Consider the following 19,905-nt stretch of genomic DNA (forward strand, 5'->3'; position numbering starts at 1 on the left):
AGACCTTCCAGATGAGACAGAGGTTCACCTGTTTTTACCTGCTTCTCCTCCATCCTAGTTTACTGCATCAGGTGCCCCCGATGTGGTCTTCCCTACATTTAGGAAACCGAATGTAAACTCGGGGAAACGGTTCACCGAGCATCTCAACCGGGCCCGCAGGGTTCGACCTGACTTCCCAGTCACTGCCCGTTTTAATACCCGTTCCTGTTCCTGTTCCCTTTCCAACATGACAATCCAGTACCTTCTTCCATTGCCACAATGCAAATTGGAGGAACTGCTCCTCATCTTCCGCCTGGGCAGCCTACTGCTCAGGCAGGCAAAAAGCAAGGACTGCAGATGCTGGAAACCAGAGTTTAGATCAGAGTGGTGCTGGAAAAGCACAGCAGGTCAGGCAGCATCTGAGGAGCAGGAAAATCAACGTTTCGGGGGAAAAAAAGCCCTTTATCAGGAAGGATTCAGCATTGAGTTCTCCAATTTCAAATAACCTCCCTATCCCCAGGCTCCCTTCGCAGCCCTACCTCCTTCCTTCCATTCCTCTGATGGACCCTTCCTTCCAGCTACCAACCAGATTCGTTCCTCCAACCGCCCCACTATCTCTACCTCACCACACTGCATCCTTCCCCCAACCTCTTTATCTGCAGCTCCCCTTACACCTACCCCCAATCCTAAAGAAGGATTACACCGGAAACATTGACTCCTACACCTTTGGATGCTGCCTGGCTTGCTGTGTTCTTCCAGCCTCCTGCTTGTCTACCTTGGATTCCCGCATCTGCAGCTTTTCTTTTCCTTCTCTAGACAGGAGGGCAAGTACAGGAATTGGGGTTTGCTCTAGATAAAAGGAGGGCAGGTACGAAATTGCAAGTGGTGTCTAGATAAGAGGAGGGCAGCAACTGGATTGGGAGGGGACTGTAGATAAAAGGCCCGGATGCTACAGGATTGCGGGGCGAGGGGGTTTGTAGATAAAAGGAAGGTGGTTACCCAGACAGGGTCTAGATACCAGGTTAAAAACGATGACTGCAGATGCTGGAAACCAGATTCTGGATTAGTGGTGCTGGAAGAGCACAGCAGTTCAGGCAGCATCCAAGTAGCTTGGATGCTGCCTGAACTGCTGTGCTCTTCCAGCACCACTAATCCAGGGTCTAGATACCAGTAGATCAAATGCTGATATGGGGTGGGGGTTAGTCAGTTCTGATACCTTGAAGGAGATGCTGGGGCAGGAAGGGAGAGCGATGTTGGATGATTTTGGATAACGGGGTGGGGGGGGGGCTGTGGAGAAGCAAGTGGGAGAAAGTGATCTGGTCATCTGGATACCCAGAGGCTGGATAATGGTTACATAACAGATCCTGCTGGTGGAGCTTGCAGATACCCAGTGGTAGGAGTAGGTGCTGGGGAGAGGATGACAAGTGCTCAGAGCGGTGGACATGTAGGTACAGAATGGCAATGTGTAGATAATGCTTGGGGGAGTGTGGGCTGGATTGGATATAATGGGGTTTGATCATGGGAAAGGCAGCTGTTGGATTTGAGATGGGACTGTGCAGTGATGCACCCACTATGCATATACATTGGGTGGCGAATGGTTAGAGTCTGGGTAATAAGGGAAAGATCAGAGAAGTGGGGGGTTGTAAACCCAGGTGCCCATTGAAGGTTGTGGGGTGTTTGTCCACCAGTGGAATGCTGTTAAGGGTGCGGTATTCTTCTCCAAGTGTGTTGGGGTGCAGGGGTCAGCTTCATAGCCATCTTCGGTGTACAAGCAACAAAATTCATAACTGGCTGCTGGTGATAAAAGGAGAACCAAGATAAACACATTAGCAGTTGACAAGGGTGCTCTGATGTGAGAGAATGGATAACTGCAACATTGAATTTCATCTTTCCAATTATGCTCACTCAAGTAATGCAGTTTTTTTTTAAAGATGAGAATTGCATTCCTTTGGCAGGAATAGCCTGACTCAGCAGTGCTAATTGTCCGAAAGGTACAAACTGAATTTTCAGCAAAACTCTATCTCAAACTAAGCATCATTGCACAACATAGCTTTCTAATATTTTCTATCACCTTTCCACAATAAGTCAAAGTTTTTATAATTGGGGGGGGGGGGGGGGGGGAGGAGAGGAGTCTTCCCTCCCTTTGCACTACCTTCCCCTTGCTGTGTTTAGAAGACAGGGAACAATCTGTGAGGTTAGCAAATGCAATACGAGGGCTTTTGTTGAGTTGTTTGGTTATGTTTTACCAGATATTTCAAAAGACGGTGTGTACCAGCTTCCTTTTTATTGAGCTCCAGCAGCCAGCACCAATTTTTGTCAAAACTGCCAAAGCCTTATTTATTTTAGCGAACTGGAGCAGTGAGCTGGATGGTCTCATTCTGTAACAACTCTGTGATTGTTTCATGAATGCCTGAGCTCTGATGGGAGAACTTGATTGCAGTGTTGGGGAATATTGAGGTTTTAGCTCAACAAAGATTCTCTGTTCTCATTTGGTTAGTAAATGAGCTGCTTTCTCTGAACCACTCTCCTCATGTAATTTAATAGCTTTTAGGAAAATCATGCGGTACCATTCTCCAAGTGAAACAAATTGTAGATGTGTCCATAGCTTGAATTAGCAAGTGGATTTAGAGCATGATAAAACATACATTAGATTAGATACCCTACACTATGGAAACAGGCTCTTTGGCCCAACAGGTCCACATCGACCCTCTGAAGAGTAACCCACCCAGACACATTCCCCTACCCTATATTTACCCCTGACTAATCTACCTAACACAATGGGCAATTTAGCATGACCAATTCACCTGACCTGCACACCTTTTCGATTGTGGGAGGAAACCGGAGCACCCGGAGGAAACACACGCAGACACAGGGAGAATGTACAGACTCCACACAGACATTCACCTGAGGCTGGAATTGAACCCAGATCCCTGGCGCTGTCAGGTAGCAGTGCTAACCACTGAGCCACCGTGCTGCCCACACAAATATTAAATATAATTACTGAGAACATAAACACTGAGAATGAGTAAGGTACTTTGTTAGTATAAGTAGTCTCGAAGCAGCACCAAAGCAAATAGTCATTTGGTGTAATGTGCAAATTGCTGAAAAAAGACCAGTTTTATCAAAACTTTTCATTTTTGACTTATCAGGACAATTTGTTGAGAAATACCAATATAAAGGGAAAATAGCAGTAAAAGAGGAAAGTGCTGATTGGTAGAGGTGTTGCCCTTGGAAATATGCTAATTAGTGCTGACTGACAGTTAGCTGCCCAGGCTTTGTTTAAATATTAAACCAGGCCCTTTGATTCTGAGCATGTCCTTGCCCTGAGAAGTGAACCAGACAATAGCTGTCACCTATTCTGTTCATCTGAAAGGGTGCATGTACATATCCTTTTTGTGTGGAGAGGATCGCGCTGTGTGTTTATGTAGGTAGCTTCAAGTCTGATTGACAGCATAACTCTTTGCACACTCAATATTTAGCAAGTGTTCAGTCACAGAATCATATGTAATGCCGGACACTTTGCAGTCAGTTCTATAAACGGGCTGGTTTGTTATTGTCAATATATTCCTTATTGACTACTTTACAAATTGGCAACGTAGTATATGAATTATAGTGCTGGTGATGTTATATTTCCAAAGGACTATCTGATCAGCTCAAACAGCATATTCTTTCAGCTATCTGCATTTGTGAATTGTTCAGGTGAGTACAAGCTGAAAAGTGTCAATAAAAATTAGTCTTTTTTTTTCAGCGACACTTAAGATATCAAAAGCATAGAGAGCCTACAATTTTGTCTGTGTAAATGCCACTTATGGTAGTAATAATGAGAGGAACATGATAACCTGGGCCATCTCTACTGGAGGAGAGAAGACTGGGAAGACATGTCAGGCTTTTAGCATTACTTAAGGTTTTGATAAAGTGAAGGGGGAAAGATTGATTTGCAAAGGAGCATTACAATTCAGAAAAAGCAACAGTTGGAGTTGCAGGTGTTTAGGATAGTGAAGGAGGCATTTGGTATTCTTGCCTTGGTCAGTGCATTGAGTACAGGAGTTGGGATGACATGTTGCAGCTTAACAGGACATTAGTTAGGCCAGTTTTGGAATACTGCCTGCGATTCTGGTCTCCCTACAATAGGAAGGATGTTGTGAAACTTGAAAGGGTGCAGAAAAGATTTACAAGGATGATGTCAGGGTTGGAGGTTTCGAGCTACAGGGAGAGGCTGAATAGGCTGGGGCTGTTTTCCTTGGAGTGTCTGAGGCTGAGGGGTGACCTTAGAGAGGTTTATAAACTCATGAGGGGCATGGATAGGATAAATAGACAAGGTCTTTTCCCTGGGCTGGGGAAGTCTATAGCTTTAAGGTGAGAGGGCACAGATTTAAAGGGGACCTAAGGGGAAACTTTTTCGAGCAGAGGGTGGTGTGTGTGTGGAATGAGCTGCCAGAGGAAGTGGTGGAGGCTGGTACAATTACAGCATTGAAAAGGCATCTGGATGGGTATATGAATAGGAAGGATTTAGAGGGATATGAGCCAAATGCTGGTAAATGGGATTAGATTAATTTAGGATATCTGGTCAGCATGGACGAATTGGACCAAAGGGTCTGTTTCTGTGCTGTACATCTGACTCTGTGGTGGGCTTAGTTTTTTTTAAAAAAATCCCTTTACAGAAGACAAAAGCAAAATACTGCAGTGTTGCTGGTGAAGGGGATGTAATATGAAGTTGGTTAGGATGTCTGGATATATTTAATTCTGTGTGAGCAGACTGCTAGTTCCAGGTCACTGTATCAACAGTAATAAAACTAAAATGTGACAAGTCTATAACTTCATGGCATCAATCTCTATTGTAAGGGTATAAATTGTTCTGTATTATGATTGGTTGATACTGCAGTTTGCTGATGGGCTGCTACAGTCTATGGTATTATTGTCTGTTTTCCATTCATCTTGGGATCATAAGGCTTCAAAGCAGGATTAAGCCGTTTGACTCCCTGAGGTGCTCTGCTATTCAGTAGGATCGTGATTGTGGCCTTATATCTGCTTGGCAACATCCCATAATTCTTGACTCCCTTGTCCATCAAGGATTAGTCTAACTCTACCTTGGATTGATTCATTGACCCAGATTCCACTGCCTTCTGGGAAAGTGAATTTTGCATAATAATAAAAGGTCATTACCTCTGTGACTTAAAAGGCTCATGTTCTTAAACTCTATTTCCTTGTTTTAGTCTTCCCCATAGAGGGGGAACCTCCTGGTATTCACTCTTATCGAACTCACTCAGTTTCTTATATGTTTCAATAAGATCATCTCGTATTCTAAACTCCAACCTGCTGATTCTTTCTTCAACTAAACCCTTTGTCCCAGGAATAAAGCGAATGAACCTTTTCTGAACAGATTCTCATGCAGTCATCTTTTTCAAGTAAGCAAATCAAAACCCTGCACAGTTCTTCAGATGTGGCGTCACTCACAGGTTTTGCAGCTACAGTGAAATTTCCTTACTTCAATATTCCATTCCTTGTTAGGGAGCAATATGTTCCATTTGGTTTCCTAATCATTTGTACCACATCTAACTTGTAGGAATTTTTATACCCGGTACCCAGATCCCTCTGCACAACCAAGCGTTTCCATCTATCTTCATTTTAAGTAGCATTCTGTTTTTCTATTCCACCTGTCAAAGCAGACAAGTTCCAGACATTTTCCCAGATTATATTCCATCTGCCACATTTGGCCTGCTCACTTTCCCTTGTGTGCATTCCTTTGCAACCTGTCTACCCCATCATGGCAGCTTCCTTTCCTCTTTATCTTGGTGTCATTGGCAAATCTGACTACCATGCACTCTGTCCCTTCATTCAAGTCACTGATCTGGATTATAAATAGTTGATATAGTCGCACTAATTAAATCAGTGATGTGGAGATGCCAGTGTAGGAATGGGGTGGACAAGGTTAGGCATCACATGACACCAGGTTATAATCCAACAGGTTTATTTGAAATTGCAAGCTTTTGCAGTGCTGCTCCTTCGTTAGGTGAAATAATTAGATCATACCAACTCAAATAAAATCTATGTATCTGTACTCTGCTTCCTGTTTGCTAACCAATCCTTTATCCATGCTAATACGTTATATCCTCAATGCTTTTATCTTGTCTAGTAATCTTTTATATACTTTTTTTTATCAAAAGCCAATTGGAAGTCCAAGTCCACTGCCTCTGCTGAATTCTCCCTTTACCACCTTGCTTGTCACAGAAATAAAATCACGTTGACTAAGTTTGACATGATATGACTATCAAACCATCTTCGCTGCTTAATTATGCATTCTGGCAGTTTTGCTCTGACAGCTGTTTGACAAATGAGCCTGTGGTTTCCTGCTTTCTGTCTCAATGCTTTCTTGAGGAAAGGTATCACATATACAATGTTCCCATCTGCTGGAACTCTTCCAGGATGTAAGGAGTTTTGCAAAATTGTCACCAATGCCCCTCCTATATTTGCTCCAGTTTCAGTAAAACCTATGTTGCAGACGGTCTGGTTCTGATGACGTGAAATATAGTTTTTCTGTTAAAAGTAAAACAATCTCTCCTCTACCTACCCACCACCACCAACCCCTGATCCTGTCCTTACACAAGTGCACATACGTACACATGCATGTTGTATGCAAATGATGTATTGTGGTTAAATATTTATATTGTTATTTTTTGCAATATTTTAGGAGGAGGAATTTAAATGGTTACTGCGAGAAGAAGTTCACGCTGTCCTTAAACAGCTGAAGGATGTTTTAAAGGTAATGCACCTCTCTTGCATGCATGTGGTTATGAATTTTAATGTTCCATCAACAGCTGTCCGGAAACAACATTTTTAATCGTGTTTACTTCCTGCTTAGCATTGCAATGTTCTGTAATAAAGCACATAACTTTAATTACATTCTTGTGTACAGATCAAATGATTTAACCAAGTTCTTTAGACCAGTTGTCATGGATTAACTTTTAACCCCAGGTTATGTTTTTGAGTGATTAACAGGCATGCTTGATAAAGGTCCAAAAGAAGATTTTCACCATGACATAAAGTAAAAACCAGCAATGCTAAAGAATTCATATTAATTCCCTAACATTTATTTTGAAGTTTTACAGACTGTACTCATTGAAATGTACATAGTAGTAATGTCTTAAAACAAATTAAACCACTGTGTTGAAATCTTTCAAAATCACTCTGACCACTAAATCACTCAACAATTGGTCCCTACAACAATTGATACTTTTGATGCATTTTTCTGTATTATTAATAATTCCTGAGGTATCATTCAACAACCAGTCACTATTGATACCATTGGGCTGAATAACACTAGAATAACTGCCATGTCAACAGGCAAAAGTGAGGACTCCAGATGCAGGAGATCAGAGTCTAGAGTGGTGCTTGAAAAGCACAGCAGGTCAGGCAGCATCCGAGGAGCAGGAGAATCGACATTTCGGGCCAGGGTCCTTCATCAGGAAATCCTGCTCCTCGGATGCTGCCTGACCTGTGCTTTTCCAGCATCACTCTAATCTTGGCCATGTCAACAGGTTGATCTCACATCACGGACTACACTGTCAACAAGCTCCGATCTGTTTCTGTCCCAGAAAAGCAAACGTTCTTATGACTGCCTTCATCCAGCCAGCCTTTCTTGTAAATGTGGGCAGCAGCGTCTTTCTGAAATTTCTCTTTCAGAAGACTTCTGTGATTGAGGTGTCATGGTTCACTTTAATTCTGTGCCCATACACCAAGCAAGATGGAACCGTTGTGACCAGTGTTTTCACACAGCCAGTCTTTACAAGGGCAGCATTGTCATTCATCTCAGTGACTGCCTTTTGTAGTTTGTATGTCAAAGTTTGTTGGTGTATTGTCTGTATTTCCAATGTGAGCGAGCTCTTCCAGTTCTCCCCTTTATATCAGCTGACTAAGTTGATTTTGCCATTGAGTTCAAGTGGCAGCTGCTGTGAAATATTTTACTTTTGATAAAATATTAAGTTGTATTTGTTCTTAGAGCCAGTGCCTTATCTGGCTCTGAACTTGAATTCTATTTTCACTTAGATTCGTTTCTTAACTGCTCCATTGATAATTGTATTACCACTTTGTCAATGCATATTAGCCTATTATACCACTTCCTTTCCCTCAATTGAAGCCCGTGACTCAGTCTTCCTCTGGCACATTTTGTTTTGCATCATTTCCAGTTTATTGGCTAATTTTCTTCAGTCTCGGAAATATCTAACCTCTCGCTGCAGCACAATTATCACTCGTCTTGGTGATTGCTGCAATTTTCATTTTAAACGAAACCCCGTGCTTGTTGCTGTTCAAAGTCATTGCAGTAGCTCCAGTTGTGCGCATTCATCTTGTCAATTGGTTGGAAGGTCGCCACTAGAATTGCCACAGAGAAAATCTAAAAGTTTCTGCATGTACCTTTAATAATTACTAGTCAATAGTTAACAACCACAACACTGTTTGGATCCTAGAAAGCTATGATTGACTTTTACATGACCAATAACTTTGATATTTATTTGCACAATTCTGGTTTTGGGCTGAAAGTCATAAATCCATTCTTCATACTTATCGAGAAGTGCAGTTGCTCTTGCAACATCTGCTTGGGCCACATTGGTTCATTCAGACAGGGAATCAATGTTTCATCAAATCATAAATGAAAGTGTGCTGCATACCAATCATTGTGATGCCCTGCATACCAGTGTGAAGGCTGTTTTCTCCTTCTCTTCATTAGGAGCTTTTAATTTGACCTTTGGTCTTTGACCTTTGTCTCCTTTTTTTTTCCAGTAGTGCTTGTACAGTTGTTACTGGGAAGTTTGAAAGAGCTGAGGTCATTGCTGTGCATGTACACAAATAACCAGCCTGCACTTGGAAAATATGTAATTTAATTAATTATTCTGTAATACAGAATGTAATTTTAAAAGCTAACCATTTGGGTATCTAACCAGATTCTCCTTGTGAAAGAGTTTGAATACTTACTGCATTGTATCCCAATGTAAATGGTATTGACCTTGCTCAGCATCAACATCATGCTGGATCCATTTATTTTGCTTAATCCATCAGGATCTTTCATCTTTTCTGCTGTTTTTGTGGCAACACCTTTTGGCCAGTTAACTATTTTGTCAGCTGCGATTGAATAGCTAGGAGTTGGTTTTGCGTAGAATACTGTGGATACTGGAAACCTAAAATAAGAGCAGACAAAAATGTTTAACGTCTGTGTTTTGTGCTTTTATGGCGACTTTCCCATTAAGTAAGAATGGAAGAAATCCTGTCTTTGCTTTTTATTGGGTGATGAGGTAGACAGTATAATTATCATTGGGGTGGCACGGTGACTCAATGGTTAGCACTGCTGCCTCACAGCACAGCGTCCCAGGTTCAATTCCAGCCTCTGGTGACTATCTGTGTGGAGTTTGCACATTCTCCCCGTGTCTGCCTGGGTTTCCTCCCACAGGCCAAAGATGTGCAAGTCAGGTGAATTGGCCATGCTAAATTGCCCATAGTCAGGGAAATGGGTTGGGAGTGGGTCGGTGTGGACAGGTTGGGCTGAAGGGCCTGTTTCCACACTGTAGGGAATCTAATCTAGTCATTACACAAGAATATGAAACTGTTCAGCAAAATACATGATGGAATTCATCATCAGCATAAGTAATCTCTCACCCTTGCCCGACTAACTTCCTTCGTTCTAAAGATATTACGTAATATAGCCCAGTATTTTCCTGGTGACCTTGACCTCGTTCTCAGTCAGGGACTGTGCCTCTTCACATTTATCAAGGAGTGCGGTTGCTGCCGACATATGTTTTAAACACATTGATTCCACTATCTGATTGAACCCTTTGTTTCATTAAGTCATAACTGAAACAGTTGAAGCAAATAGATTTTGCTCTCATCCAAACTTCTGAATTGTCAGTGAATATTAGCAATTCTCTGATTTGCGCACATCTTGGGACCAGATTTGAGTGATGTGTGGCCCTTTGGTCCATCAAGTCTGCATCAATCTATCTACACAAATTCCACTTTACAGAAATTGGCCCACAGCCTTGATTGTTTCGAGTGCTCACTCATACAAGTTTTAAAGGTTGCGAGTTTTTTTTTGGTCTCTACTACCTTCCCACGCAGGGAGAATCGAGGAGAATGTTAGCCACCATTTTAGTTCCATCAGAATCTGTTTTAACCCACTTCACCAAATCTCTCGGTCTGGGATTTTGGGAGGAAACCAGCAATTGTCAGCATATGTGTATTGATTTTGATAATGGTGGGTGTCCTTGTGCCAAGAGGGCTGGCAGCAGTTCAAGAAAGCAGCTCATAGCATCTTCTCCAGGGCAATCAAATTTAGCCTAGCCAGTGATCCCCACATCCCATCACAAATTTTTTAAAAATGTAATTGTAATGCTTGGTTTGCTGTTTACTTTCACATTAATAATGAACTCCTCTTGTGCAGGAGGCTTCCCGACGTTTTACTCTGTCAGCTACTGGTCCTGAAGGTCAAACCAGACAGGAGAACTTCAAACTGGGAAGCTCAGCGTAAGCAGTTGACTTCAGTTTGTGCTATATTCAAGCAGCGATCATTGTCACTTGCAAGCCATCTTCAAAGAATAGCAAATTTCCTTTATCGATGCGCATCCCCGAGAGCACCCAACCGATGAATCAAATTGATGGAAAAGATCACTTAATTAAAATAAGTGGTGACTGCTTTGGATTCGGAGGCTCTGTAAAAGATTGCTTATTTCTAAATTTCCCCAAGCTACCTTAGCATTAAATGTTCTTTCTGTGATCACCTGCAAGATGCTTTGCATAGTGTGTGTAGTGTGACTAACTAGTTTTTTTTATTGTTATTGAGTTCTCTTTATTCATTTTGACCTGTTTTGGATCTTACTTTCAACTTTTGCTTGTTTCATGTTTTCCTTTCCCCTAAATCTCCAATTCTGTTTTCCTCTCTTTGTAGGATCCCTGTGCCACCAATTCCCTGAGCCAAGCCACTTGTTCCCAGCCATCTTCCAGTGCTGCTTCTCCTAACATTCTTAGGATGATTGAGTGACCAATAGTGTTCACTTTCACTTAGTTATCTGCAGTATTCTCATGTAAGGAAGTGACTTGCTTCAGTTCTCAAACTTCTTTAAATGGTCTAGCATGATGTATCTACCATTTATGAAAGGCTGCGGTTAGACTTCCAAAGGAAGATAAGCTGAAGAAAAGGTCGAACACTGAGGAAATCGTTTTGAGATTCTGAGGGCAATGACTAGTTGAACCCTGAGAAACTTGGTACCTTAGCCTCTAGATTGTTGGTGAAGCCGAGGATGATAGCATAGTTCTAACTGTTTCATGCTGACGATCATTTAAAAACAAAACTGCCTGGGTGTACGATTGAGACAGATGGTTAATTCCAAGATTTGTCTAGAAAATAAAGTGGGAAATAAGACTGTTCTGTTGAGTACATGGGCTGATCTGATCGGGTGAAATGGTTCTATCTGATCCTGTATATTCCTAGTTTATGGGCTTAACTTTGAATAAGGTTTGATTGTGTATCCCTTGATCTTTGCAGTCCTTGGTGCAGCATGTGGGTGAATCTTCATGGAAATGTGATTCTTAGAGCAACTGGTCTAATATCAGGTGGTGGTGATTGTTTCAAACATTTGGTGTTCAAGTTGGTTGTCTTTAGATTAGATTCCCTACAGTGTGGAAACAGGCCCTTCGGCCCAACAAGTCCACACCGACCCTCCGAAGAGCAACCCCCCCCCCCCCCCTGACTAATGCACCTAACACTATGGGGCAATTTAACATGGCCAATTCACCTGACCTGTGCATCTTTTGGACTGTGGGAGGAAACAGGAGCATCCAGAGAAACCCACGCAGACACAGGGAGAATATGCAAACTCCAGCAAGGCAGTCGCCCGAGGATGGAATTGAACCTGGGACCCTGGTGCTGTGAGGCAGCAGTGCTAACCACTGAGCCACATGGATTCAGAATCGCACAGCAGGTGTCCTCTCGAATTCCTGCCACTGTCGTGTAAAAGCTACTCAACTCTTCCCACCCTGACCCCGTTTCTTTTTCTTTCTCTTGATAATCTATCCAATTCCATTTTGAAAGCTGTAATTAAATCTGCCTCCATCTCACCCTCAGGCAGCACATTCCAAGTTATAACTGCTCTTTATGTACAAACCTGTTTCCTCATGTTGCCTCCAGCTCCTTTGGCAATTGGTGTCCGTTGCTTTTGACTCTCTGCCAAAGGATGCAGATTCTCTGTTTCTCTGTCGAGAGTCCTCGTAATATTCAACACTGCTATCAAAATCTCCTTTTGGCCTTTATTTTAATTAGAATAGCCTTAGTTTCAACAATTTACCTTTGTTACTGAAGTCCCTCAGCCCTGGAACCAATCTCTTCTGAACCCATTGTGTAGTTGTTTCTTTATTTCTTAGAGTTGCCCAGAATAGGGTACGGTACTCATTATCAGCACTTTATAAGAGCCTTTTGAAAGTTTTTTTTTAATCACTCATGGGATGTGGGTGTTGCTGGCTGGGTCAGTATTTATTGCCCATCCCTAGTTGCCCCTTGAGAAGGTAGTGGTGAACTATTATGTTCCACCACTGCAGACCACAATGGAGATAGACCCACAATGCATTTAGGGAGGAAATTCCAGGAATCTGGCTCAGTGGCAAAAATAGGGATGTATTTCCCAGTTAGGATGGTAAGTGGCTTGGAAAGGAACTTGCGGGTGGTAGTGTTCCCACATAACTGTTGCCCTTGTCCATCTAGCTGCAAGTGGTTGTGGGTTTGGACGGTGCTGCAATCCTTTTCCCTCTGGGCGGAAGTAGTTGTGGGTTTGGAAGGTACTTTCTAAGCATCTTCTGTGAATTTCTGCGGTGCATCTTGTAAATAGTACATTCTGCTGCTACTGAATTTTGTTGTTGGAGTGAGTGGATGCTTATGGGTGTGGTGCCAATCAAGCGGCTGCTTTGTCCTGGATGATGTCAAGCTTCTTGAATGTTGTTGGAGCTGCATCCATCCAGGTAAGTGGGGTGTATTCCATCACACTCCTGACTTGTGCCTTGTTGATGGTGGGCAGGTTTTGAGGAGTCAGGAGGTGAGTTACTCAAAGCAGGGCTCCCTGCCTCTGACCTGCTCTTGTAGCCACTGTTTATTTGGCGAGTCCAGTTCTAACACCCAGGATGTTAGCACATAAACCACACTGCCTTCATTAACACTGTTACCGCATCAAAAACTAACTTAAAGTTAGTTAAAACAGTAAGTATTTTAATTTCTTCCTCTGGCTGAATACCACTCTTTCTGAAATGGAGTCTCCCTTGATGTTAGTATTAAGTCAGAGAATTAGGGTGTTGTTGTCTTGCACCATGTACTGTTCTGGATGTGGCAACAGTATCCATTAAATTTCTCCCCTCCAGCAGAAGCTCTTTCTACATTAGAAGTAGCAAAAGAGGAAATGTCATGTACTATTTGAAGTAATTGAGGTTATTGTATATTGGTTTCCTAGCTAAAAATCAGGAAGAGCAAGATCAAGAGATTAACTGAAGCTTTTGGTCACTATTTTCCTTGGGCAATTATGATTTGTGTATGCAAACCATACATTTTGTTTTTTTTTTAATTCAGCTTAAGCATAAATTCAAATCCAACCCATTTGAGTTATGTATGAGTATTTTCTGAGATTTTTGTTTTCTTTTCCAGAACTGACCAGGTGAAGGGTGTCCTTACCTTGCAGGGTGATGCATTGGCTCAGGCTGTGAGTACAAAAACCATGAAGATGAAGTCAACACAGACTCCAATACCATACTTTTAGATCTTACTGAAAATATGACTCCGTGCTGATATAGTTTCGTTAAAATGGAACCGATCATACTGGACTGTAATGCCGTAAATGAGTATGAGCTTACGTTTAGTAATTAAATCAATTTAGAATTAAATTAAGTTTTTATTAAAAATTATGAAACCATTGGATTTTTATGAAAATGTACCTGATTCAGTTTTGTCCTTTTGTTGCATTCTGAAGTCTGCCCTGAATACCTGGCGTGGCCTACATCTGACTCCAGACATAGAACAACATTGTGACACTTAACTGGCCTCTGAAATTGCTGAGGAAGCCACTCAGTTGGATAGGGCTGGGTAATAGATGGTAGCCTTACTGACAGTATCTGCCCTGTAGTCAATGAATGGAAAGAAAACAAGCCTTTGGACGAGCACCATGTTGGGTTTTTGTTTTTTGGGGTTATGAAAATTTATACACAATGCCAGATTTGAATTTTCTGGACGATTCAGGGCTTCACCAGAAGTGCAGAGCTACACTTCCATTCAACAGTTCTTCCACGGCACTGACCTGTCAGGAGTAGGATAACCATATACTGGATTAGAGGTGCTGGAAGAGCACAGCAGTTCAGGCAGCATCCAACGAGCAGCGAAATCGACGTTTCGGGCAAAAGCCCTTCATCAGGAATAAAGGCAGTGATCCCCACCCCCACCCTCCTCTAGCTTATCTCTCCATGCTTCAGGCTCACTGCCTTTATTCCTGATGAAGGGCTTTTGCCCGAAACGTCGATTTCGCTGCTCGTTGGATGCTGCCTGAACTGCTGTGCTCTTCCAGCACCACTAATCCAGTATTTGGTTTTCAGCATCTGCAGTCATTGTTTTTACCTAGGATAACCATATCCCTTTTTCACAGCAGTCAGCTACCGTATTCTGATATTTCAAAGTTTGACAGCTCCCATCATAGCTGCTGTCAAACAGCAAATAGATAATGTCAGTGTGATGCTAATGTGATCAGAGTGTTGCACGCCAGATGGGAAGGATGCCAGGTGATGGGGGTAGGGTACCAGGTGGGTGGGATTATAGGGAGTAGGATATCAGGTGGGATGCCAAATCGCAGTGTGGCAAGTTAAGTGATGCAGCGATTTGGGAATATCAGGGTGGATGGGATAAATCCGGTTTGGTTGGGTGGGCTGGTATCGTTATTGCTTCGGAGTGGTGGCACTGGGCTCCTTTTTTGGGGGGGATGGTGGGTTTTGTGGAGGGGAGAGGAGATCAGGTCCCAACAAGTGTAGTTGGGAGTGTATGAGCTAACTATGGGGTCAGTCGAATATGTTGCAAAACTACATTTGATAGTCTTCACTTTTCCCGAGTCACTGTTTTACTGAACTTCATTGTAACTGTCTGCAGTCTCCAGTTTAAATTGAGACTTTTGGAGTATTCCAGGCATCAAGGAATTTCTCATAGGAAAATGTATTTCCTGAGCAGTTCCCTCTGTGGTATGATGGAGTTTTGCAGGGTCTCCTTGTGCAGTTCCCATCTGCTCTGGAATAATGACTGACCAGGAGAAAATCTACACGTGTATGAATATTCTTTCATGTCCCTTTGACTTCAAAAAGAATTGTGGCGTTCACCACTTTGCATTTGAAACCTGAAGAAATTCTAGAACATTACAGCGCAGTACAGGCCCTTCAGCCCCCGATGTTGCGCCGACCTGTCATTACCAATCTGAAGCCCATCTATTCTAATGCAGTGTGTAAGATTTAAACATATTTCCCAAAATAAGGTGCTTTTTATTTGAGGTTGTTGTTAGCAATGCACAGTTTTTGCATTGTGCTGGCTAACTATTGTGAACACTGTAGATTTCCAAGTGCCCCAGTTCTGCAAATTTTACAAAGAGCCAAGCCAAAACATCAGCTACACCCATATAGAAGAAAAGAGAAAATTGGGAAGGAATTATTCTTGGCTCGGTCATGCACTGCTCCTAGAGGCAATTTCAGAGAGCATCATTTGAAACCAGGCACGTGCATACTTAAAAGAAAACTGAAAAAAATTGCTGGGAAAACTCAGCAGATCTCGGCAGCGCCTGCAAAGAGAAAATAGAGTTAACACTGCAAGTCCAGTGACCCTTCCTTGGAGCCCAAGAACCTCTTAAGGCCAGAACAAAATCTCAGTTTGATGAGGGACTAGGAAACAGATGGAAGTAGTTATTTTCCTCTATTTAAGAAAAAATCCATGGGGCCATGTTGAAGTCTTCTTGCTCAAACAAAGAGTAGTTAAAAGAATGGCTACTTTTTTTCATTTGCACTTTGTTGTTGGAATAATTGAATGAAATTGCAGTTTCTAATCAGGGAGAATATTATCCTTTACTCTATGAAATATGTAATAAGTTGATGATTTTGGAAGTGAATGCAAACTACTTAACCTCATTGTTTCTATTTAATCATGAATACTGTATATGGCTGGAGTGACAATTGTGCTTTAGCTGTGATGTATGGACACAGCAACATTTAATTGTGCAAATATGAAGAGGTCACCGAGCCCCAGCTGTGTCCAAGAGGCGGTGGCTGTAATTTAACTGCATCTCTTTCCTCTACAATAGGACATTAACCTGAGACTGCCAAAACACAATCAAGTTTTGCATTGTACCTTCAGGGAGGACAAACAATGGAAACTGCAGCAGGTAAAAGCACTCTTTACAACCGCATGTTTTGTCACTGTACGTAGTTATCTGTTCTTTAGTCTGGTTACTTGTTAAAAACCAAAAAGATACTATTAGGGTAATGATCATGGCTTAAAGGAGAGATAAGTTACTATGAGTATAGTTTAATGGTGGAAGGATTAGTGGAACCTGGTGAAAAACCTTTATACCCATATGTTGGTGGGTGTCTGAAATTACAGACAGTGTGGTGTGGGCAGAAACCCTCCAATCATTTAAAAGTCCCTGGATCTGCACCTGAAGTGCAGTGATTTGCAAACAACAGACCACATGTGTTTGAAAATGGATGGCGAGCTTTTATTTTTCTGTTTTGAGTGGGACCAAAACACTGGACTTTCTCTGTGCCTGATGAAGGGCCCTGGCCCGAAATGTCAATGCTCCTGCTCCTCGGATGCTGCCTGACCTGCTGTACTTTTCTAGCAACACTCCCTCAACTCTGATCTCCAGCATCTGCGAACCTCGCTCTCTCCAAGTTGATTTCTCTCTGCCAGACTCCTCTATGGTTTGACACTTTTTTTCTTTGTGCTATTATTTAACCTAGTCAAAAATAGGCCACAACAGCACTTCACCTTCTGCAGCTGTGAAACTGGATCCTTTTTTTTTTGTTACTTGCTGTTTCCTTTATTCCACCCTGAAGTCCTCTGTTTGGAAGGGAAAAAAAAATACTGAAAATGATTTCGATAGTAAAGAAAGATCTACAGATGGGAAGTTAGGTTCAATCCTGGTCCAGTATTTTCAGCAGTTATAGCTGAAACAGTTTGAACTGAAAACAGAAAATGTGTGGAGATGAGGAACAGGTTGGTGACTCTGTATGGTGAGTTCTGATTTAACAAATCATCAGGATGAAATGTTAATTCAGTTTCTGTCTCCACAGGTGTTGTCTGACCTGCTGAGTGTTCTTTGTGAACTTACTATTGTTTAGGCCCACTTGCCCTCCATTATGAAGTCCGTCATCTGTTTCATGCTCAGTGGTTAGCACTTGCTGCTTCACAGTGCCAGGGACTCAGGTTCAATTCCAGCCTCGGGTGACTGTCTGTCTGTCTGTCTATATGGAGTTTGCACGTTCTCCCCGTGTCTGCGTGGGTTTCCTCTGGGTTCCTCCCACAGAGCAAAGGTGTGCAAGTTAGATTGGTTGGCCATGCTGAATTGTCTGTACTGTCCACGGATGTGCAGGCTAGGTGGCTTAGACATGGGGAATGCAGGGTTATAGAGAGAGAGTAAAGGGGTGGGTCTGGGTGGGATGCTGTTTGGATGGCTGGTGTGGACTTGATGGGCTGAATGGCCTGCTTCCATACTCGGGATTTTCTGTGCTGCAAATCATTTTTATTACTTCAAATCAATTATCTCCAAGTGGTGAAAGAATAGGAGGCCATTCAACTCCTCATGTCTTAACCAGATCTCCAAATGAGGAATGTACTTAGCACCATTTCCCTACCTTCCAGTAACCCTGCACTTAGTTCATTTTCAAAAAAGAACAATCGGATTTCCCTTTTGAGTTCTTCAGTTGAACCTGCCTGCATTACACTGTTAGGCAGTGCATTCCAGACCTTAATCGATCATCATGTGAAAACATCGTTCTTTAGGTCACTCTTTTTCCTTTTTCCAAATATTTTAAATTGCTCCTGTTTCTTCTTCAGAATTGAAATAAAGCTTATACTTTTAAAAAGAGGTCCTGTTGTGAATCCTGGTATTTCTTACATAAGAATGATGTGGGGGAGCTGGTGTTGGACTGGGGTGGACAAAGTCAGAAGTCACACCACACTGGGTTATAGTCCCACAGGTATATTTGAAATCTCAAGCTTTCAGAACGCTGCTCCTTCGTCGATGCCAAGAGCTTTTTAAAAAAGAAATAATTTAATAAGTTGGAATGATATTGTAAACACATTTGCCATCAGCCATGCATAACTAATTGGGAATCCAAAAGTCTGGATGCCTTTTGATCCAGTATAGTAAAAGTGATTAATATGCATCATAGTTGAGCACGTGACCTGTACTCAGTGCATGTTTAGGGAACCTCAATCTTTTTTGTTAGTTTGTAAAATATGAAACTATACCGTAGTGTAAGGTTTTTGGTATTTTGAGTGCTTCCTTAGCTACTGAATATTCTAAGTGTATGAGGGAGAATGAAATAGACAAATGGGGTGTGAAATTAAATAAGGTTGAGAAGACTTGTGTGGAGCAGTTGGACCAAATATCCTGTTCATCATAAATGAGAGTGGAGTACCACAAGCCTCCCACGGTTAAGAACTCTGATCACTGTGGGCAATTTAGCATGGCCAATCCACCTAAGTTGCACACATCTTTGGACTGTGGGAGGAAACCAGAGCACCAGGAGGAAACCCACTCAGAGACAAGAATGTGCAAACTCCACACAGACAGTCACCCAACGCTGGAATCGAGCCCAGGTCCCTGATCTGTGAGGCAGCAGTGCTAACCGCTGAGCCACTGTGCTGCTCACAAAACTGGAGTAGTGTTTTGCTCTCTCAAAATCGTCAGTATTGCCACATCTCTGGCTTGTCAGTTAAGGTTGGGTTGAAACTTGGAGATTAATGGACCATGTGCACATTTTTACTTTCTAATGTATCTTGTATTTTTGTATCCATCATTTCTCGCATGGTAATATTTCTTCTAATTTGTTTTGAGCTCTTTCATCCCCCTTATCCTCTCCACCATTAACGACTTCAAATTCTTCTGTCCTCTTATCAACATTTAACGTTCTGACTTCTCAGATTCAGGATGCCAGGAATCATGTCGGACAGGCCTTATACCTTCTCAACAGCAGAGATCAGACTTATCAGTTCAAAAGTGGCGCAGAGGTCACCAAGGTCAGTCAGATGTCAGAATTTCTGGCACAATAGCAAGTATCCTTGAATAACTAATTCCTACTTTAGTTGTTAAATTACTTTTCTTTTAAAAAGCCTTGTGTACCATTTCAATGTCATCAGTTATTTTACTGATTTAAATTGCAGAGTGGTTTCTGTCTGTAGTAGGTACTCTGTGTACAGATAAAATTCACTTTCAAACTATGAAAGGAAAAGAATGGGTCTGTTTTCATCTCGCTAAACCAGACACCCCACCTCCCCCCAATCCCCCTCTTACCATCCATGCACACGTGTCTGCCTCCCACATACTCATGTAACTGAGGTCCCAATGAATAGGATTGGGGATAAGTCAAATTATACTTCAATATTCAATTTTACAGTATTAAACATTCCTTTCTAAATGTTACACTCTGCCCCAGTTTTCGTAGCTAAGGCGCACAGGTGGGTTTGTTTGCTTGATCTACACTGCAGTCTTTGCCAAATTGGCACAGGAGTACCCCAGTTTGGTGGAGTTTCTTCCCCTATTACTTTCTGACAGCTTGTGCTCATAAGCGTTACAGGGTGTTGGTGCTACACTCCCACTAATATCTTTACTCTCTCTCACTATCAAACTAATTCTGTGTACAACTCCCTTGTCAGACCGCAGC

General features: G+C 42.2%; 1 protein-coding gene across 2 annotated transcripts in view; it reads left to right on the plus strand.

Annotated features, from left to right (window-relative positions):
* Positions 1-19,905, plus strand: part of rogdi (rogdi atypical leucine zipper) — a 33,560-nt gene that overhangs the window by 3,136 nt on the left and 10,519 nt on the right. For both annotated transcript variants that reach the window (XM_072560031.1, XM_072560030.1), the window contains exons 2-6: positions 6,668-6,739; positions 10,406-10,488; positions 13,646-13,700; positions 16,320-16,400; positions 19,166-19,261. In XM_072560031.1, coding sequence (XP_072416132.1) covers positions 6,668-6,739; positions 10,406-10,488; positions 13,646-13,700; positions 16,320-16,400; positions 19,166-19,261 — 387 coding nt within the window. The remainder of the gene's footprint in view (positions 1-6,667; positions 6,740-10,405; positions 10,489-13,645; positions 13,701-16,319; positions 16,401-19,165; positions 19,262-19,905) is intronic.

Source organism: Chiloscyllium punctatum, chromosome 40 (genome assembly GCF_047496795.1).
Source record: "Chiloscyllium punctatum isolate Juve2018m chromosome 40, sChiPun1.3, whole genome shotgun sequence".
NCBI classification, from domain to species: Eukaryota; Metazoa; Chordata; class Chondrichthyes; order Orectolobiformes; family Hemiscylliidae; genus Chiloscyllium; species Chiloscyllium punctatum.